General features: G+C 38.0%; 1 protein-coding gene across 17 annotated transcripts in view; it reads right to left on the bottom strand.

Moving 5' to 3' along the window:
* Positions 1 to 23354, bottom strand: part of TTLL5 (tubulin tyrosine ligase like 5) — a 333448-nt gene that overhangs the window by 171034 nt on the left and 139060 nt on the right. For 16 of the 17 annotated variants that reach the window (XM_010588760.3, XM_010588761.3, XM_064292769.1 and 13 more), the window contains 6 exons: positions 19522 to 19642; positions 16570 to 16716; positions 15360 to 15463; positions 12457 to 12584; positions 7592 to 7675; positions 6629 to 7030 (listed from right to left, as the gene is read on the bottom strand). In XM_010588760.3, the coding sequence (XP_010587062.1) occupies positions 6629 to 7030; positions 7592 to 7675; positions 12457 to 12584; positions 15360 to 15463; positions 16570 to 16716; positions 19522 to 19642 (986 nt within the window). The remainder of the gene's footprint in view (positions 1 to 6628; positions 7031 to 7591; positions 7676 to 12456; positions 12585 to 15359; positions 15464 to 16569; positions 16717 to 19521; positions 19643 to 23354) is intronic. The other variant, XM_023546385.2, reaches the window with a different exon arrangement.

The following is a 23354-nucleotide window of genomic DNA, read 5'->3' as shown; positions in this document are numbered from 1 at the left end:
TATAATACCTAAGTGGCTATACCAATTTATACCTCCACAAACTACAAGGGTTCCCACTGATCATTTTCTTCTCTGACATTTAGTATTTTTAAGCATTCTAATTTTTCCCTAAGTCAAACCCATTGCTGTCAAGTTAATTCCAACTCACAGTGAACCTACAGGACAGCGTAAAACTGCCCCACAGGGTTTCCAAGGCTGTAAATCTTTACGGAAGCAGACTGCCACATCTTTTTCCCATGGGGCAGCTGGTGAGTTGAAACTGCCAACCTTTTGGTTAGCAGCAGAGTGCTTAACCATTATGCCACCAGAATGCCTCAATTTTTCCCTAAAAGTGTGTAAAAACTCACTGCAGTCTTAATTTACATTCACCTGATTAATAAGGACATCTGGCAAGTGCTACCACTTTTCTGATATGCCAGTTCATGTCTTTTGAAAAATTTTTATTGGGTTGTCTTTTTATTACTGGTTTACACATTTTGGTTTTGTTTTCACTTTTGTTACCTACCCACAAGATCTTAAAGATGGCCTCCTGTATTTTATTCTATAAGTTTTAAGCTTTAAACCTGGAATTTATTTTATGCATGGAGTGAGGCAGGCATCTAATTTCACTCTTCTTCCTGCGAGTATAACCAGTATCCTAGCACCATTTACTGAGGAATTCCTCCCTTTCTCCACTGATCCACAAGGCCATCTCTGCTGCATATCAAAGCTCCATCTGTCCATATGATCTTTTATGGGCTTTCTATTCTATTTCATTGGTCAATTTGTCTGTCCCTTTAGCAACACCAAACTGTCTTAATTATCATACGTTTATATTAAGTTTTAATAATGTGGTCCTACCCTTTATTCTTCTTCAGGAGGTTCTCACTATTTTTGGCCTTTGCCTTATTTTAAAATCAGCTTGTAAAGTTCAGCAACAAACGTGTTGAGATTCTGGTTGGACGTGCACTGACTAGAAGTTAAGTTGATAAGAACTGAAACATTTATGATGTTGAGTCTTGGTTGTCATGAGTTGGAACAGACAGACTCAATGGCGATGGGTTTGGTTTTATCCCTGTACATGGTATATTTATCATTTAAGTTTTCCCTTTCATCAAATTCTTTAAAATTTCCTTATGAAAGTCTTTTCTAAATTTGTCCTTAGGTATCTTATAGTTTTGTGCTACTGTATGTGACTTTTTTAAAACATTGTTTTATTTACTCCTTGTTTCTAGTATATAGAAAAACTACTGGTTTTTAAAATTGATCTTATGGCCATACGTAATGCTAAACTACTTCTAAAATGTACCAATTATTTTTAATTTTTTATGTAAACAAGATATTATCTGCAAATAAATTTTATTTCCTCCTTTTTAAGCATTATGCTTTTAATTTTTTTCTGGTCCAAATAAGCTGGCTCTGACCTCCAGTAAAACACTGATGTTAACGGGCAACCTAGTTTTGTTCTTGATGACAAAAGGAGTACTTTTGACCTTTCCCCCACTTAGAATGATACCTCTTGTAGGTTTTTAATAGATGCCCTTTTCAGATTGAGATTTCCTTCTCTTCACAGTTTGCTGAAAGTTAATATGACAGGTGTTGAGTTTTATCATAGCCTTTTCTGCATCTATTGAGATGATCATATGGCTTTTTTCTTTAATTTGTTAATGTGGTCAAAGACACTTATAGGGTTTCTAGTGTTAAAACCCATTTACTTCCTAGGATAGACTTGCTCATGGTATACTAACTCTTTCACATGTTGCTAGATTTGGCTGGTTTATATTTTGATTAGAATTTTTACATTTGTGTTAATCAATGAAGCTGGTCTGTAATTTTCCTAATACTGTCCTTAACTGATTTTATTGCATAGATTAAATCAGCCACACAGAATGAGTCGTGGAGTATTCTCTCTTTTCCATCCTCTAGTAGAGTTTCTTTAATAACAGAATTATCTGATCCTTAAAAGATTGTTAAAAGCCTATAATATTATCTGGGCCTTATGATTTCTTTGTGAAAATATAAACTACTATATCAATTCTTTTAATAGTTATAGGATTATTTGGATTTTCTGTATCTTGGATCAATTTTGCTTAAGTTATATTTTTGCAGGAATTTGTCTATTTTGTGTAACTTCAATTTTCTTAGAACAACGCTGTTAATAGTATTCTATTATTTAATCGTCCATGCCATATTTGTATTTATCAATGTCTGCTTTTCCATTCTTTATATTATTTATTCATGCTTTCTCTTTTCTTGATAAATTTCACCAGAGGTTCGTCCACTTGCCTAGACTTTTCAAAGAATTATCTTTTGGCTTTGATATACTCTACTGGATTTTGTTTTTGAATTCTGTGATTTCTGCTTTTATTATTTCTTCCCTTTTTTGGGTATGATTCTTTTCATAATTTCTGATTTAAGATACTGTGCTGTGACAGTTAACACATTAATATTCAGCCTTTCTTCTTTTCAAATACAATAGTTAAGGCCATAAATTTGCCTCTAAACCTTCCTCCCATTGCTTTCCACACATTTGGTCAGGTACTTTTCTATTATCATTCAGTTCCAATACTTTCTAATTTATTTCCATTATGACTTCTTCTTTGACTCTTTTTAATTTCCAAATACATGGGGATTTGTTATATATCTTCTTGTTTTTGACTTTCAACTTAACTGCAGTATGGATGGAAGGTGGCCTATGTGATGCCAATTCTCTGAAATTTGTTTTGTTTTATAATGTAGGGCAAGACTGGCTTTTAAAAATGCATCATGTGTGCTTGAGAAAGTGTTTTTCTCTAATTGTTGAGTACACAGTCCTATATATGATCAACAGATAAAGCTTACTGTCTTGCTCAAATCCTCTTCACCTTCACTGATTTTTAAAAATCTGTTTAGTCTTAATAGTTGATATAAAAACAAACAAGCAAATAAAACCCCAAACCCAATGCCATCAAGTCGATTCTGACTCATAGTGACCCTGCAGGACAGAGCAGAACTGCCCCATGGGTTTTCAAGAAGCAGCTGGAGGATTCAAACTCCTGACCTTTTGCTTAGCAGCTGAGCTCTTAACCACTTTGCCACCAGGGCTCCTCTTATATCTGAATTAGGTATTATAACTATCCCCATTTTACAGGTGAAGAAACTGGGGCACAGTTAGATATCAGCAGTAAGTTGTGTTAATAATTCACTCCATTTAAAGGCTGTCACTTGTCTCTGAGATGGCAAAGAACATATTATTTTTAAAGAACCAGAACCATAGCAGAAAACCCAAGTGCAAAGAAGACAGACTGCAGAGGCCAGACCTTCCCGGACACCTCCCACAGGACGATGGATTTGTAGATTCTTCCTGTAGTTGTATCAGTTTTATGCTTAATATATTTGGGGACTATTTATTAGGTGCATACACTTTTAAAACTATTTTATCTTTTGGCTGAACTGAAACTTTTATCATTTTGCAGTTACTCTGTGTATCTGTAAGAAAGATTTTTATCTTAAAGTCCATTTTAGCACATATTAACGTGGCTTTACAACCTTTCTTCTGGTTGGTATTTACCTAGTATTTCTCTCTTCATCCTTTTATTTCAACCCATTCTGTGTCCTTATTTTAGGTGTACCTCTTATGAACAGAATACAGTTGAATTTTTAAAATTCAATCCCAATCTTATAACAAGTTTAAGTTAAATCCATTATGTTTATTTGAATCTTGATTTATTTAGATTGGTTTTACATCTTTTGAATTTCTATTTCTCTTGCTTTTTTCTATGCTTCTTGCTTCCATGCCCCTGCTTGTTCCTGTTTCTTTTTCCTCATTCTATTTTTCTTCTCCCCATAGGTTTAGAATTTTTATATTCTTTTAGTGGTGACCTTTGAAATTTGAAACCTTTGAAATTTAAAAAGTCTAAGGTTAAATAGTACCTTAACCCCTTTCCTAAACTAATTCAATCACCGTGGAAAAATTAAACTCCGTTTATTCTCAGGCTATTGTTGTCTACTATTTCATTGCACTAGCAGACCATAAGGAAGCCTCGAAGAATTTCAAAAGGTTTACATCATACAGAATATGTTCTCTGCCACTGTGGAAATAACCTAGAAACCAATTACACAAAGCAGAAAATCCCCAACTATCTGGAGATTAAACAATATACTTCCAAATAATCCATGGGTCAAAGAAGAAAATGCAATAGAAATTATGAAATATTTTTGAACTGATCAGCTTTTTCCCTTCCAAATCCCTCTCTGGAGAAAGGGATAAAAAAAGGAAGGTTTCCAGAAAAAAAAGTTTTGATGATAACATAGATTACTGGAGACATTAATCTTTCTGAATTTCTCATATGGAAGAAAACCTCAAACCAGAACATTACTTATTAGTATTGGATTTGGAAAATCAAATCACAGGAAAAATGATCAACCAGTATTAGCACAGACACACACATATGTATACTTTCATATTTATGACTTATTAATGTGGACTATTGAACATATCGGATTCAACGTGCATATTACAATACCCATTTCATTTGAAATCAGGTACTGATTAACAAATATAGATTGGCTATTTACAAAACATGGCTTACCTATAGCTCACCTTGACATGGATATTCCTAAGGTGTTCAAGAACTTGGCTGATATTAAAACACTCCCCAAAATGATCTACAAATTCAATATAATCCCTATCAAAATTTTAGCTTCCTTTTTGCAGAAACTGACAAACTGATCCTAAAATTCATATGGAAATGCAACAAATCCAGTATAGCCTAAACAATCTTGGAAAAGAACAAAGTTGGAAGAATCACACTTGGTGATTTCAAAACTTAATACAATGCTATAGAAATCAAGACAGTGTTACAATGGCATAAGGACAGACATACAGATCAATGGAACAGGACTGGAATGCCTGAAACATTACATTTATGATCAACTGAGTGCCGAGACAATTAATTAAACAGAGAAAGAATAATCCTTCCAACAAATGGAGTTGGGACAATTGGCTACCCCATGCAAAAGAATGAAGCTGGACTCCTACTTCACACCATACACAAAAATTAACTCAAAATGTATAAAGGACCTAAATGTAAGAGCCTAATCTATAAAACTCTTAGAAAAAACAAGTAGTAAATTTCTGTGACCTTGGGTTATGCAATGGTTTCTCAGATACGGTATCAAAAGCACAAGCAATCAAAAAACAAACCAAAAAAGATAAATTGGGTCTCATGAGAATTAAATTTTGTGCTTCAAAAAAGTGAAAAGACAACCCAAGAATGGGAGAAAATATTTACGAACCACAGAGCTAACAAGGGACTTGTATTCAGAATATACAAACAACTCGAGCAACTCAACAATAAAAAGATAACCCAATTTAAAAACGTGCAAAGGATTTAAATAGCTATTTCTCCAAAGAAGATATACACATAGCTGATAAACACTTGAAAAGATGTTCAACATCATCAGTCATTAGATAAATGCAAATCAAAACCACAATGAGATACTACTCCACACCCACTAAGATGGCTAAAATAACAAAAAGACAGATAATAACAAGTATTGGTAAGGAGGTGCAGAAATTAGAAGCCCCAAACACTGCTGGTGGGAATGCAAAATGGTGTAGCCACTTAGGAAAACAATTTGGAAGTTGTTCAAAAGGAAGAACCATAAGTTACCCTATGACCCAGCAATTTCACTCCCAGATACATACCCAAGAGAAGTAAAAACATATGTCAACAGAAAAACTTGTAAATCAATGTTCATAGCAGCATTTTTCGTAATTATCAAAAACTGGCAACAAACCAAATGTTCACCAATTGATGAATGGATAAACAGAACGTGGTATATGCGTACAGTGAGGACGGACCTCGAACGTTACGCTGAGTCAAAGAGGCTGTTAACCAAAGATCAGCTGTGTAAGTGACTCCACTTAATGAAATGCCCAGGATAGAGACGTAGATTAGTAGCTGCCAGGGGCTGGTGAGAGGAGAAAATGGAGAGTGACTGCTAATGGGTTTGAGATTTCTTTTTGGTGATGAGAATGTTCTAAAATTAGGTAACAGTGCTGGTTGTATAACTCTGTGAATATACAAAAAACCACTGAATTGTACATTTTAAAAGAGTGAATTTTATGGTATGTGAATTGTATCTCAATAAAGTTGTTATAAAATGGGGAGAGAAAGCTTGGCTAATAATATGGATCTATTTCATTTTAAATGAAATACCGTATTTCTAGAATTCTTTCATTATTTATACAGGTCATACTTGACTGAACACACAGAGAAATAAATACTAATTTGTCTAAATCAGATAAAAATATTTAATCAGAAAGAATGTATACAGCACACTTCTATGATTATCTGTGATGGGAAATCTCTTAAGCAGACTGCAGGCTCCTAAGGGACAGCAGCACTTATTCATTTCTTTATCCTCAGCACCTAACAGAAGTCCTGTTTCATTCCGTATCAGTGAATAAATGCTACTGGACCAAACACGATACTCTTCCTTAGACACATGAGAACAATTTGGTGTGTTTCCCTTTACCTTTCAAAAGAAAAGGGAAGAGGTCCCTTTACCTTTCAAAAGAAAAGGGAAGAGGTAACAACATCCTTTTTTCCTTGGGTTTGGGGAAAAGGTGACATTTTAATCCGCCTTTCATTTTCTCACTCACCTGCCTTTGCCGAAGAGGGACGAGACAGTTTCTGGCTATAGATATGTGCAGCACTTTGGAAAGAGGAAAAGGGGCCAATGGTGTAACTGCCTGATCGACAGCGCTGCAGGCCAGCGGGGCTTGGTATGTTCTGTGTCCCAGGATGTATGGAGGGAGAAGCATTGTCAGGGGCTGCGTTCAGTAAAATTGCAGACTGGTGAGGTATGCTGGGGATAGCTGGAGGGATCTGACATAAAGAAGAATGGTGGCCAGGCCCTAGCGGGAGGTCAGAGGTTGTAATAATAGACGACAAATGGGTGCTGGTAATTTTCTGCGGAAGAGTAGCAGCAGGACCAGAGAAAGATGTAGAGGAAGAACTGGCATAGACTAATTTAGCTTCTCTTTCTGCTGAAGTGGTAAATCCTATTAAAACAAAACACCAGATCATTTTAGGAAAAACTGATACATAATCTCTATAAAACATGAAGTAAACATTTTTAAACATCAAAATAATCTTAGCATGAAGCAGAAATCATGAAGAACACAACAGACTTTAATGAGTATACACCCTGAACTTAGTGAATTCTGCCCAACACAGATGCCCTGGCAATGGAAATAGTTTATTTTTGGTCCTTTCTAAAAGCTGGAGTTGGGACTACCTCCATCAAACAGAACGGGCATGTTTCACAAACGTAAGGACATCATTCCCAGCAGTGACAGCCAACTCCTCCCTCTTCTTTTCACTTTTCTAGGAAAAAAGAAAGTGCTCAGGATTTCTAAACAATAAGAAAATAAAACCTTCTCTGGAAGGAAAATAGGTTATCAACAGACGAGAAATTCTGAGAGAAAACAAAGAAAGCGAACTTCTTTGGGGTAATGTCCCACGCTTCAGAATCATCTAACATCAGATGACTTGCCTTTTTTTGAAAAAAAAAAAACTTTTAGGTATTTATCAGAGATCTATGTAGGTTTGAAATCACTCACGAGATAATTTATCAGAGTGAATTTCTGTCGCATGTTGCTGTTTGGGCTGCTTTGTTTTCACTTCTTCCATCGTTTCAGGGTGATCTGAAATAAGAAAAACTAAGCTTAGGCTCTTCTACTAAGCAATGGCAAGGGTGTTGCTCTACACATAATTATGTTTCCAAAATATAATACAGCTACTAACTGACGCTGGGAACTACTGCACATCTCAGCATACTTTTCCAAGGATGGCCACATCCACAGCCTCGCTGAGTGGACAACTAACCAAATGATTCTCAATGATCCCCAGCCCCAGTTCTAGCTAATTAAACCAGGGAAAGGTACCGAAACCCAGGGCAGCCATCCACGGACTGCCAACAAAGTATGACATGCCTGGAAAGGAATATAAGTGAGGGTGGTCCGATGTCTATGCCAGAATTCAGACTAGGAGAACTAAGAGACTATGCTGGATAATGGTACACACTGGAGCCAAAAAGTCAGAATATGTACGGAGCGGGGCAGCTCTCAAGAGAGAGAAAGAGTAGCCCCAATACTTGCTGGCGTGCTATCTGGATGCTACAATAGCTCTATATCTTTACAGTAAACTCCTGTGTTATACTTAAGGTAGGCTGAGTGGGTTTACTCAAGATCAGTTGAACAGCATATTCAACAACAAAATCACAAGTAGAACTCCTACTACAGGCATACCTCGTTTCATTGCATTTCACTTTATTGCGAAGGTTTGTGGCAACCCTGTATCACGCAACTCTATGGGTGCCATTTTTCCATCCATGAGCTTACTTCGTGTCTCTGAGTCACGTGTTGGTAATTCTTGCAATATTTCAATCTTTTTCATTTCATCTGTTACAGTGATCTGTGATCAGTGATCTCTGATGTTACGATTGTAATTGTTTTGGGGCACCACAAACCACGCCCATATAAGATGGTGAACGTAATTGATAAATGTTGTGTGTGTTCTGACTGCTCCACCGACAGGCTGTTCTCCAGTCTTTCTCCCTTCTCCTGGGCCCTCCCTATTCCCCGAGACATGACAATATTGAAATTAGGCCAATTAATAACCCTATAATGGTCTCTACGTATTCAAGCGAAAGGAGGAGTTACACTTCTCACTTTAAATCAAAAGCTATAAATGATTCCGCTTAGTTAGTAAGGCACATTGAAAGCCAAGACAGGCCGAAAGCTAGGCCTCTTGTGCCAAACAGTCAAGTTGTGAATGCAAAGGAAAAGTTCTTGAAGGAAATTAAAGGTGCTACTCCAGCGAACACATGAGTCATAAGAAAGTGAAGCAGCCTTATTGACATGGAGAAAGTCTTAGTGGTCTGGATAGAAGATCAAAAAAAAAAAAACCACCCATAATACTCCCTTAAGCCAAAACCTAATCCAGCCCAAGGCCCTAATTCTCCTCACTTCTATGAAGGTAGAGAGAGGTGAGGAAGCTGCAGAAGAGAAGTCTGAAGCTAGCAGGGGTTGGTTCATGAGGTTTAAAGAAAGAAGCTGTCTCCATAACATAAAAGTACAAGGTGAGGCAGCAAGTGTTGATGTAGCAGCTGCAGCAAGTTATCCAGAAGATCTAGCTAAGACAACTGATGGAGGTGGCTGCACCGAACAACAGGTTTTCAGTGTGGACGAACCGGCCTTACACTGAAAGAAGACGCCACCTCGGACTTGCACAGCTAGAGAGAAGTCAAGGCCTGGCTTCAAAGCTCAAAGGACAGGCTGCCTCTCTTGTCAGGGGCTAATGCAGCTGGTGACTTTAAGTCGAAGCCAATGCTCATTTACAATTCTAAAAATTCTAGGGCCCTTAAAAATTATGCTAACTCTACTCTGCCTGTGCTCTATAAACGGAACAACAAAGCCTGGATGATAGCACATCTGTTTACAATGTGGTTTACTGAATGTTTTAAGCCCGCTGTTGAGACCTACTTCTCAGAAAAGAAAAATTCCTTTAAAAATATTACTGCTCATTGGCAATGCACCTGGTCACTCAAGAGCGCTGATGGAGATGTACAAGGAGATGAATGTTGTTTTCATGCCTGCTAACACATCCTGCAGCCCATGGATCAAGGAGCAACTTTGACTCTCATGTTCTATCATTTAAGAAATATATTTTGTTAAGGCTCCAGCTGCCATAGATAGTGATTCCTCTGATGGGTCTGGGCAAAGTAAACTGAAAATCTTCTGGAAAAGATTCACCATTCTAGATGCCATTAAGAACATTTGTGACTCATGGGAGGAGGTCAAAATACCAAAATTAAGAGGAGTTTGGACACAGTTGATTCTGATGCTCATGGACGACTTTGAGGACTTCAAGGCTGCAATAAAGGAAGTAACTGCAGATGTGGTGGAAACAGCAACAGAACTAGATTTGGAAGTGGAGCCTGGAGATGTGACTGAACTGCTGCAATCTCATGATAAAACATTAATGGATGAACAAAGAAAGTGGTTTCCTGAGGTGGAATCTACTCCTAGTGAAGATGCTGTGAAATGACAACAAAGGGGTTAAGATATTATATAAACTTAGTAGATAAAGCAGCACCAGAGTTTGAGAGGACTGACTTCAATTTTGAAAGAAGTTCTACCGTGGGTAAAATGCTATCAAACAGAATTGCAAGGTATAGAGAAATTTTTTGTGAAAGGAAGAGTCAATCGATGTGGCAAACTTCATTGTTGTCTCATTTTAAGAAACTGCCATAGCCAGCAGCTTCCACATAGAGGCAAGACCCTCCACCAGCAAAAAGATTGATTATCACTTGCTAAAGGCTCAGATGATGGTTAGCATTTTTTAGCAATAAAGTATTTTTTAATTAAGGTATGTACATTGTTTTTCTAGACATACTGCTATTGTACACTTACGAGCCTATAGTATAATGTAAACATAACTTTTATATGCACTGGGAAACCAAAAAACTTATGTGACTTGCTTTATCCCGATATTCAATTTATTCGGCAGTCTGGGACTGAACCTGCAATATCTCCAAGGTACGCCTGTAGCGCTACTCCAGTAAATTATAGGTTTTTTCTTTACTGCAGAACTTTGAAACAGAATAGCCAGAGTTAATCATTTACTTAGGGAAATATTCTCTTTAGATTCATATAAAACCTTGCGAAAAGCCATTTTAGAGTGATCATTGTGAAAGAAGGACATATGAATTCTGTTCTCTCCATCACCACTAGCAGTTTTAACAACTTACTTGCTCATGTTTGAACTGAGTCCAGACTATCACGTCATAGTGTTGCTTTCTTGATTGAGGCCTTTCTACTGCCCCTCTACCTATTTTTGATAGGTATAAATAAAGAGGTATAGATCTTCTTATGTAAAGGGAGTCTTCAGTCATGAGCCCCAGAATTTCAAATGACTCATCTTTACAAATAAGTGTTGCCACTCCATGCTATTAGGGCTTCCTCATTACTTCCAGGGTGAGAAGTTCCTATTTACATGCCCATTTAAGACCCCACTTCTCCAGGTTAGAACCCTTTTCTCTGCCCTAACCTCAGTACAAGTATTCCTCAGTCTTGTTTCCTCAGCACAGTCATAGGAGCTTTTCAGAGCTTCCACCAACCTTCTTCATATATTGTCTCACCAGCTTCACCCACCAAACAATAAATTTTATGAAGCCAAGGGCTATGACAATTCTGGTCATTGTATTCCTAGCAAGTGCCACAGTACCTGATACATAGCAGGTGATCAGAAAAAGTGTGTAGAAGGAATGAATGAATAAATACACAGGTGCACGAACTAGCTTCAAAACTGAGAAAAGGTAGCAAGGCACAAAGAAGAGAACTGAACTCAGAAGGACTTCTAGTAATACAATAATTCAATTATACAGTGTGTTAAATAAGCTTTTGTGGACTGGCCTGTGACCCTAATCAGTTTTCAAAACATTTACAGAACCTACTCCAAATTTTAAAAGACCAATTTTCCTGGCTATTTCCATATTAGACTATGCTGCCTTAAGAGCAGGGAAGAAGTTTCCATCTTTGAATTCTGGTATTATCACACTGACAAAATTAGTAGGCTGATTACATATGTCTTATGCTTCCATCTAGGTTTTAAATGACTCGTATAAAGCACAGAGCTTTGTTTGTAACAGAATGTCACTGCTATTTTTTGATCATGATGGCATGAATTACACAGTCTAGTCTATATTCAATTCCAAAATCCCCCATCATGGAGTTCCCCAGCAGTGAGAGCTTTTGGAAATGTGTGGGGACATTCTAAGTTCACAATGACTAAAGAAAGCTAATTCCATTTAGGGCTTGGGACCAAGTATATTAGGTATCCAATGTATGGAACAGGCCCATACAACAAAGAGTTGTACTACCCAAAATGCCAGTGGTGCTTAGTTAGAGAAGGCAACAAACTTGACAAGAGTGAGAAATAATCATTAGGAGAGGCAGAAGGGCAGAGATTAAGAGTATGGGCTCTGAGTCAGTAAGACTAGGGTACAAACTCCTGTCCAAACGCATGGTAAAGGGTAACCTCTGGTACATTACTCAGTCTCTCTCAGTTTCTGGGTTCTCATCTGTAAAGAAGTCTCATAATAGTGTCCACTCTACATGGTTTTTAGAAGTAAAAAATAAGACCCTTCCAGCAGATAGACAGTAATTTTTAAGTGCTCATTCGATGCTAGCTACCATTATTAGCTTTCTTGAAAAGCTCTCTGCTGTCAATTATCATGAAAATAAAATCAGACCATGCCTCTTCTGCTTTTCGGACAAAAATGTAATCCGTTCTCCTCCAGATGGTGCGAAGTCTCACTACCCCGAAGCTAGCAGTGCTTGGGCAACACAATATTCTTGGCTTCTCTTTGCAGATCTCATCTTTTCACTTGTTCTTCTTATTTTTCATTACCTAGCATACTTACCACCTTTTGCCCCACTATCAGAATAACTGCTGCTGTTCTTAGAACTTTTGGAGTGAGTCCCCAGGAAGACACTTGCAGATTTGTTTTTTTGAGTATAAAAAGTCAACACTTCTTCCAGTTCAGCCTCACTGAAATGAGGAGAAAAAGCATGATCAGAATAGGAAATTGTTCTGGAAAATATCTTTCCACCAAGATTTTACTATGGAAACAGAGTTAGCTGGAGAAGAAGAAAATGAAAGATACAAGCTGAAAACTCCCGATTAACGTGTGGTTAAAATAGAATATAAATGAAAGAATCTGAAAAGGTTTAAGACATGATAATGCTCTATGCATCCCACAATCAATTTTCTAGATCTACATTGTCAGCCATTAGTCATATGTGGGGGCCCTGGTGGTATAGTGGTTAAGTGTTTGGACGCTAACCAGAAGGCTGGCACTTCGAATCCACCACCCACTCCTTAGAAACCCTATGGGGCAGTTCTACTCTGTCCTATACAGTTGCTATGAGTCAGAATCGACTTGACCAAAACGGGTTTCTTGTTGGTTTTTTTTAATGGGTAGTCATATGTGACTATTTAAATTTAAATTAATTAAAATGAAAGATTCCGTTCCTCAGTTACACTAGCCACATTTCAAGAAGTCAGCAGCCACATCACAGGAAGTTCTATTGGATAGGCATGTTTTAGATTAGGAGTCAGCCATCTATAACCTGTGGGCCAAACCTGACCTGTAGCCTGTCTTTGTACAGCCCCCAGCTAAGAATGGTCTTTATATTTTGAAAGAATGTGTGACAAAGGTCATATGTAGCCTGCAAAGCCTGAAATATTTATTATCTGCCTCTCTGCAGTTTGCCCACTCCTATTCTAGATCACTGAAGTTATACCTACTAAAGAGACCACATTTCATTTTAACTGCCTTTGGGTATGTTAGAAATAAGGAGACCCATCAGTGTAGTTCCCTAACTATCTGTACAATGAAGGACACTGAATTAGATGATCTCTAAGGTTACTTCAAATTATTAAAATTATCTACTCTTTATGAACAGCCACAAAATGTAAAGTATAAAAAAACAGATGAGGGCCCATGAGGTGTTACAAAAGCCATACGTAAACATTTTACGTATGGCTTTTGTAACATCTACTGAGGCTTCTCAACGGTCTTTCGTATTTTTTCCCAGACTTGGCTATGTTCTAGATAAAATGTTCTAGATAAGTGGCCTTCATATAAGTGAAGTATTCCTGCATCATAAAAAGAATGCTAAAACCTGGATCATGTCTTCAGAAGGAACTTGAATGGAGCCCTAGGAAACTGCCTCTATGAGTCTCAGAAGAAACCCAAAGTTCTCCAAAGTAGCCAAGTGCCACAATGGGCATGCCTAAGGGAACCTCCAAAGATCTAAGGCTGAGGGTGCAAGCTGTCAGCTGCCTCTGCCTGTCCACATGTTTTACTTGGCCCCTCACAGGATATTAAAAGATATTAAGGTTGGTCAAAATACAAGCTGCTTTACCCGTTTTTTATCCTCTCCCCACGCCACAAGCTGTTACCTTCCTAACTCTTACAGGTGGTTGGATTCACCAACCCTGACAAAGGTATCGATGTGTCCACTCCAAAGTTAATAAAGGAAGAACTGATGCTATCTCATATCTCCCGACCATCAACACTTAATCCAAAATCAGGAATAAATACGTTCCAACATATTTTATCTCCATATCAATATCCTCAGTCAATAACACATGTAATTCATTTTTAATATCTAGTTAGACCTGAACAGGGGAATGCACATCACTTTTTAAAAGGTTTTCATTTTCATTTTTTTATATTTTAGAGATTTTGAAGACCCCCTAGGAGGAACCAGAAATTAATTTTTTTTAGCTTTAAAGGGAGAGCCAGTTTCTGAACATAAGTCTAGTCTTTTTCCTGTTCTAATTTTATAATGTTGATGTGGAAAATAGTATCTTGCTTTGTTTCTATACCTGTTTTATCAATCATATTACTCAAGGCCAAAGAATGTCAACAAAATAACATTACATAATTGTGGACCCCTACAAAATGATGTATTTGCTATGTGTTTAAGCACGTGATACTGAGGCTACAATTAGGTCCATACAAGGTATTGAACAAAGATCATACTATACAGGTGACTGATAAACCACACCACCTGAATTAACTCCACAAATCGACAGTTTATGTTCCACTGCTTTTCCTTCATTGTGACTTTGATAGTTGAAGCCTAATTAACAGGGTTATACAGATGTTTTATCCTTCATTTTAGTGGTTATATAAACTCTGTTTCAGAAAAAGACCTCCCAGTGTGAATCTTACAAAATTTAAAATTAAATGCCTTTATTACCTTTCCTTCTGCAAACACGTTGTAAATGGACAAAATGGCCTGGCTGATGTGTATCAAGACAGACAGCTGAATGCTGAGATTTTCAATCCATAAAGCCTATCCCTAAGCATAAAAGACTTTTCTATTTTATATAAATCAGGCGTAACCCTCACAGTGCTGAGAAGTTGCCAGTTCCTCAACCCACTGAATGTAGGCAAAATTTGGTCATTGCCACTACATCAATAGTTCAGGGATAAGCTCAGAAGCAGTAAACACTAGAAGCCTCTAACCTCAACTTCCCAAAAAGCTCTCTCAGCACTTCAAATGGTGTTACTTTGAAGCCTGTTTCAAAATACAGCCCAGATACCCAGCAGCAGTGTTTTGATAACTGAAGCCATGACAACAGCAACATAACTGGCTGAAAGTTGGAGAGGCCTATGCCTATGAAACTCTTTCTCCTGAGAGTCATTTCATTTGTATCCACGTGTCAGGAACAAGGGAATATTGGGAATTCAATGACAGCAGTATGAAAGATGGAATAAGATGGTATTTATTAACCAAGAATGTCTTCTACCTTGCTTGTCTGATGAACTCCTGAAAGTTTTCTGTATTCACCCCGTCTTCTTCTTCTTCCTCAAGTTTCTTCTTCGATTTCTTTTCAGCCATTTGCTCTGTTTCCTACCCATTTCCCAACCCCACAGAAAAATAAGAAGATAAAACTGGCTCCTGATAAATGTATACTTCAGCATCTGGTTTCACTACCCTTGAGTTAACTTATCCTTATAGTAAACACAGTTAATTTCTCCATATATTTTGCCATCTGTAAATGTGATACATTACTGTCTACCATTATTGCATAAAACGCTTTGGGATTTCCAAGTAAAAGTTGAAGAATGAATGTAAATTTTTATCATATTTTTACTTTCTACTACTTTCAAAAGCCCATTGAAAGGAGAACTTTTTATAATAGCTTACTAATGTCTATCATTCCATCTGCAGCTTTAACAGTGTAACAACAGAGACACTGTATTTTGTTGCAAATAAAAGAGGAAAGATAGGTCTTGAAAGACACTCTATGCCAACATCTAAACTGAGTAAACTATTCGCGTACATGAGATGTAACAACGTTCTCAACAGAACCGCAGTAAATTGTAGATGTGGATTTGGCGCACTGATATTCTCCTAACCATTCTACACAACTTTAGAAAAGCCATTTAAAGTTTCCAGGTCTCAGCTTTTCTTTCCACAAACTGACTGTACTCCCCCCGTCCCCCTTAAAATGGTATTTTTAAAGCATTTAGAGACCCTTGGATACAAGACTCTTTGCAAAATACTCTAATTAAACATTGTATTTCCTGGCCTTGGTTGTAAAACGATATCAGTATATACAAAGTTTCAGAGAAGAAAGTGTAACTTTCTCCAGAAAGAAGAATATGTCATTATATTAAAACCAAAATTCAAATTTGCTCTCCGTCAACTCCCCATTGTCTACACGTACAATAACAAGGCAAATTATTCATATAGCCCAGGAGTCACCTCAAGTACAATACATCTCAAAAGGAATGTGCCTTTTTATAGGTGAACTATGGCCTTGAGAAGTACCAAGTAGCTCTTCAGCCCACCTGGGTTAAGGTGTGGGGTTCCTGTTCCCCATGACAATAACACACGGGGTGATAATGTTAGAGAAGAGAAGGACCTCTCCACCCAGACGGAGAGAGGCTTCTCACCTGTTTCTAACAGTGTGTAGCAATCTAAAGCACAAGATTAACAAATAAACCACTTACCTTACTGTACACAATAATAAAGTCACCCAGCTGGTGGGCCAGGATTCTCCTGCGTTCCAGCAGTGCCAATCGTCGACTGGGTAGTACCATCCTCAATGAATGCTGGAGGTTGCTTGACGCTCGCTTAAGAAAACGAACCACCAGTTCCTATAAATTAAAGAGTCATAGAGGAAAAAAAGCGGAGGCTGTGTTAGGCAACAGAAGACAAATTATGAAGGCATTAGGCAATAGAGATGTGAGAAGAGGTATACTGTAAGTGTCGACAAATAAGTACCCAGAAGCAAACATGTTACATATAAGAAAAATACGGAAAGACAGAACAAAATTCAACTTATTCTCTTCCCTCAATAAATTAGCATCAAAAAATAAAAAGCCAATATGTATGCAAATAACTATACAATTAAGTAGTAGTTGTAAAAGTACCACGATACGTATATAGATATATTATAATCATTCAAAGAGCAGGTATCATTTCTTACAGGGTGAGCAAAGAAAGCTATTTAAGGAAGGCTGCATTCAAGGTTAGTTAAACCTGTTGCCATCGAGTAGATTCCAACTCATAGTGACTCTACGGGACACAGTAAAACTGCATAGGGTTTTCAAGGAGCAGCTGGTGGAGATGAACTGCCAACCTTTTGGTTAGCAGCCAATCTCTTAACCACTGCACCACCAGCGCTCCAAGGTCAGTTAGTGAAAACTAAAACTATGGAAGCAGGTAAAATCAAAGGTGGGAAGGTAGAGAAAGAATATGGAAATATTCATACTTGTGGATATGAAAGATGAGAAATAATCAGAAAAAAACAGGGGAGGCACATTAGAAAAGTAAGAAAGAAACCAAGGAAAAAACAGTGTCATGAAAATCAAGAGAGAAAAGGGTTCCTATGTCAAATGCTTCCGAGAGGCTGGGGAGGACCCTGGATCTGGCCACTAAGAGAATTACAAGAGAACAATTTCAGGAGAATAAAGGAGGTAGAAGCAAGAGGTTAAGAAATGCATGGGTAATGAAGAATACAGATGATATGTAGAAACTACTAACTTGAAAAGTTTAGCGAAAAAGGGAATGAATAAACTGGCATAGTAGCCTGAAAGGAGAAAACATTTTTTTTTTCTTTTCTTCCTCATGAATAGGACACTTTTAGAGCTGGAGGTTGCCAAGGAGGACACAGTGGAAGGTCATGAAGAGGCAGAAAGGATGCATCTCATTTGATATGGGGCCAAAGAATTCTGAAATCTGAACCGATACTAATTGGATCGTTCATAACATCACAAATGCTTCATAGAAAGGTTTTGTAAGGCCATGGGTCCTAGAGATACGTGTCTTAAAACATTAAAATCATCTAAAGATGATGGCTTTTGGAACCTTCCGCTGATGTGCCTTCTGTGTGTTATGTGATAAAGAATCTCTAACCCTAACCGTAACCTAGACTGAAGAGGGCAATTTTATGCCTACCTTCCTCATAAGCAAGACCATTGCCACAATCTTCATGGAAGAGGCTAGCATTTGCTCTCTAGACACATTTTCTAAAAGGAATTTACAGAACTGTTATTAAGTTCTACAGCGGTCATCCTAAATATGCTGGTAGAAGGCCCCACAGAAATCCTATGGGAACTCCAAGTCAGCATCTGCAATAGCTCTTCTTTTCTGAGCTTTTTTTTTTTTTTTCTTGAATTTGATTTTAGCTCACTGTCCTTTGATGCCAATTTACTACAGCATAAAGAAACAGCCTCATAACCAGAGGGTTGGATTTCATAGTTCTACTCTGCTGTCTTTACTATAGGGTGGTTTAAGCTGTTATATTAAAACATTTTTTTCAGAGTGGAGCAGACAAGCTGACTCTCGAAAAGGCAGTTTCAATTTTCCACTTGGAAAGAGCAGAGCTAACATTTTCCACTGATGGTTGAAGGATTATTCACAACATTCAAGGTTTTATCTCTGGGTTGCATTGGCTACTTTAAATTCACGAGTTGCTTTTTATAATAAGCCTGGCATAAAGACCTGCCTTTTGTATGCGGAGAGCTAAAAACTACAGTAGAGGCACAACTGAACTGGCTAAAGAATGGAGCATTCTCAGAATTAAAGGACCCTTTCTTTTTGGTGACAAATCTCTGTTGTCACAAAGGCTAAGAAAGGGCCGTGGCTTCTTCTATAAACTCTGACCTTACCAAAGAGCGTGAAGCTCCCTGTCAATCTCATCCAAAAAGAAAAATCTCGCTAGGATAGTATATCCCAGGCACGTTGGAATGACTGAGATACAATAAAAATTATTACCCCAGCAGTGTAATAAAAATAGACAAGTTTGATTCCAGGGATCTAAGAATTTTATAAAGTTGCAACTAGTTTAAAAAAAAAAAAACCTTAAGTGGAAGGATGGTATATTCTGAGAGAGCCTGTCATAAGATGTTGACTTTCAAGGTGTTCACTCGACCCCTCGGGGCTGAAAATCAATGTCTACGATGCATGAAAACAATGGAAGAGCAAGTGATTTACAATACTAACATCTGGATCCAAGTTCTAGTTTCACCACAAACAAGCTGTCAAACAACAGGCAAGTTACTTCCCTTCTCTGGGCCTTTGTCTCCTCTTCTGTAAAATAGGGATGATAATGCCGACTTCAAAAGACTTAAAATGTGAGGATGTTTGACAAAGGACTTTGTAAACTGTTATTCTTTTTGAGGGCTTTGCACAGGGATTGACATAGAACGAGCTACCGATTTCCATATTCAGAATGCAATAAATCGATGCCCTCACTACCGATGAAAAGCATGGCTCCAGATCAAAGATGTACTTCAAGTTAAAGTAAGAAAAACCTATAAACTATAAAAAAATAAATAAACTATAGTATGTAATAATTCTTTCACCAGACTATATTGCTGTATTACTCTTAACCCTAATAAGGGGGGGAGGGGGTAGGAGGAAGGAAAGTCAAAAGTTTCCAACAAGAAGAGCCTCACCATCTGTTCATCCTCTTTGGCGGCCCAACTGGCACTGAACGTTTGACCTCCACTGTCTTTCATCAGGCGAATTTGAACATGCTGGAGATAGGCAGAGAATGCTATTCGGGCCTGCACTTTGCTATAGAAATCCAAAACAACATACCGTTATAAGACAGAATTGTAAGCCTACCACATGTGTACTCGCCTGTTTCAAACTGGCCTTTAAGGATCCTTCTATTAAGACGGCTAAGAAATATGAAGCCCATCATACAGCCACTGAATAGATTCCTTCTAAACAGCATGAGATTTTTTTTTTTCTATTAAAAGAATCAGAAGTGGAGATTCCTGTTTATTTTCTCATTGTAAGCATGGAAAAATAAATAAATAAACAAGAATAGAAAATCAGTCTCCTACTCTTATACCTTATTCTTTGAACTTTTTAACAACTTTCCTGGGGGAATGGACAGAAGTATTGAATCTTGATGAGAACTCTGTATTAATGTGGAAAGGTTTTCTGCCTTGGAGGCCCTTAAGAACACACTTATCAGTCAGAGCAAAAGTATGGATTTTGCTATGGCAACTAGTATTTTTGGTGTGCAAAAGCCTCCAAGGCAGGAAATAGATAAATCCTACAAAGGCACTTTTGAGACCAAATGTTAAGGTCATGATTTTCTCAACTAAAAGACAGGAGTGGCTGGAGCCCAGAACAAGTGAGTGAGGTCCAACAGAGTTTGGCATAGATGAACTGCCAGGCCAGGACAGGCCCAGATGTTCTCTCAGAGAAAAGAAATCCTTAAATACAGTGAAAAGCACCTCAGCGACATCACTGAAGAACCCAGTGGCTTTCTGCTTGGTGGTCTAGGTTGGAACCAAGGAAATGTGATGAAGCTGTAGTCTGGAATACAGAAGTACCAGAGAGACACCAATGATTTTCACTTTAGCTGTTAATTGCAGCAGATCTGTTTTCTTTCAGGCTAGATTTTGGTTACTTCAGCTGATCGGCCTTCTGACGCTGTAGCCAAAATTACATCAGCGAAGATTAGGGCCCAACACAAACTCTGTTTACAATCCTCACACATGCAATCACTGAAAGCTTTCTACTCACTGTTCCCAAGGTTAGGATGAAGGATTTGTCCAGAGTAAACTGGAAATCCTTAGTAGGCTTAGCTTCTATGTGTGCTTTGGAGGGATTAGAGGGGACAGGAGTCAGATTGGGTAGTAGATTTGCTTTTGAGAGTTTAATACATATGATCTTCAGAATATGAAATATAAACAATAGAAGGATAGATCTTTGTTACTAAGAGGTATACTTTATTGGAGCACAATATGACTTTGAAACAATACATTTATATTTTCAAATGTTCCTCAACAAGGACACCAATCATGTTCTTGTCCACCTTGAGGCTATATACCACTTTCCCCTCAACCATTCCAATAAACTTTACCTCTACAACAAATTATTTTCAAGTTGAAATAAATGAAAAAGATCCTCAATTTTAGTCAAGTTCACTTGCAATATAATGATCTAGAAATGGCTTGTTTCAGACACCTCCAAATATAACAGAATACTCAATTTCATTGATTAGTTCCTAATACTAAAACAGGAAGGTTTTTTGGATAAGGGAATTCTTGATTATAAATTGAGATTTTCATCACTCTTTTGCTGCAAATCAAACGAACATGTGCAGTTTTCCATTTCTATGGACCTTATTAAAAAGATCCCTGGGATGTTAACTGAAGATTCCCCCTAAGGTTCTGGGCACACTGGTCAGCTACTCATTTGCAACAAAGAAACAAACAAGATGAAAGAATGAAAACCAGAATGATTTACACTGAAGGAAACTATTTTTTAAAAAACAAAAGCTTATGTGGATCCTGGGTATATAAAATATACAGCTAGGGGGCTGGGGCCTGAAGCCCAAAGCCCTTGCCATTAACCTTCTCCTGGCCCCTCAGCAGCGGCTGGGACGCTCCACAGAACCATAGGCAGGCCCAGGGAACAGTCTGAAAACCACTGATTTTCATGGAAACAAACTGCAATGACAAGAGTTTACTCATTGAAAGTGAGATCCATAAAATGTATGAAGAAATAATTTATTTCTATAATAGCTAAATGGAATGTTATTCCTGGAAAGGACCTCAGAATATAGTCCAGTGGTTTTTAAACATTTTATTTTCAATTTTTCCCCTCTAGGAAGCACAGTTTTAAAAATCTCATACTGCAGCTTGACAGAAAAGGGAACTGAGGCCTAGAGAAGCCCTGCAAATTCTCTATGACCATGTAGCCAATTGGTAACAGTGCAACAGCCAGAGCCAAGGTCTTCTGATTGGGCTCAGTGTGCTCTCTACTAACGGAACTGTTCTTGTCTCCACAACACTGTTCCAAACTTTAACTTTACCCCCGCTCCCACCCCAGCCCCTTAAAACCCAGTGTCACCTCTACCCTCTCAGTACAAGAACTGACTTTTAGCTTAACTGAGAAAATAAAGGCCATGATGCATAAGGCCCTAAACATCTTTCCTCCTCAACTTCTAACTACTGTGTTCATCCCATACATTCTTTTTTTTTTTTTTTTCCTGACTTCTTCAGTGGCCTCTTTCCACCTTCCTTTAGGACTCTTCTTCATTAATATATCCATTTCTGCATTTTTATTCCTCTTGCCATCAAACCCTTACCCTTAGTCTATAAAAAAGGTCAAGAATCCCTATCGTAAAGAAAATTCCCTTCTCTTAGTTTGCTCTTTCCCCGATGCATTCTCACCTCCCTTTCATTGCTAAATCCTCTAAAAAAAAGTTAGTTTACACTTGCTTTCTTAATTCCTCAGCTCACAATTGCTCTTCCATGCACTCTGTCCACTCTAGGTCACACATCCAGGCATCTGCTTTCACTCCTCATCCTAACTTGAGCTCTCCGAGACACTCTACAGACCTGAAACTCTCATCTTAATAGCTTTTGCCGTAGTATTCCCTCCCACTTTTATGCCTACTTATCCAACTGCTATTTCCTGGTCTGTTTGAGGACCCACCCACTCAAAGCTGATGTTTTCCAGGGCTTAATTCTCTTCCTTTTCTCCTTGTCTACACTTGTGGAACTAAACTGAATTGGACCAACTCATCCATTCTGAAGGCTTTAACTATCAACTGCACAATCTGTTCGACCCTGACCTACAAAGCTGTACTCCCATCTGTCTACTGGCCATCTTTATCCCAGACCACTTCCACCTCACAGTGTCCCAAGTGAAATGCATTATTTCTATTTTGAAACCAACAACTATGTTCCTTATATTGACTAATGGCATTATGAAGTCGCCAAATTTGGAAAACTCAATCTCTTTGGAGTTCTTACACCTAATCAGAGACCAAGCCCTGTTAATTTACCTTGCAAATGTCGCTGAGTCCATCCATCCATTCTCTCCATTCTGATAACCACTGCTCTGGTCAAGGCCTTCATCTTGCTGGCTCTGGGCTATTATGAACAGTCCTCTGACTCACCTTCCTGCCTTTAGTTTCTCCTTTCACCAATCACTATTCCATATTGCAACCAGAATTCGCTTTCTAAAACAAGTTCTATCCATATAACTCATCTGCTTAAAAATGATCCAATCTAAAAAATAAAGCCCAGGCTCCTCCTAAGGTCCTTTATAATGTAACAGCATCCAATCTTTTCAGCCTCATATCTTACCACACCTTTTCCTCCATCGAACTCCACCACTCTGATATGTACTTCTCAAATACACCAAGCTCATTCCAGTTTCAAGGGCTTTGTACTTGCTGGTTTGCTTAGAATATTCTGCCCCTGATATTTGCATCACTTACTCCTTTGCACCATTCATTCGGGGCTCACCTCAAAGG

The sequence above is a fragment of the Loxodonta africana genome, chromosome 10 (assembly GCF_030014295.1).
Source record: "Loxodonta africana isolate mLoxAfr1 chromosome 10, mLoxAfr1.hap2, whole genome shotgun sequence".
Taxonomy (NCBI): domain Eukaryota; kingdom Metazoa; phylum Chordata; class Mammalia; order Proboscidea; family Elephantidae; genus Loxodonta; species Loxodonta africana.
Note: the sequence above shows the minus strand (reverse complement) of the source record. Positions and strands in the feature narration are given on the sequence as shown.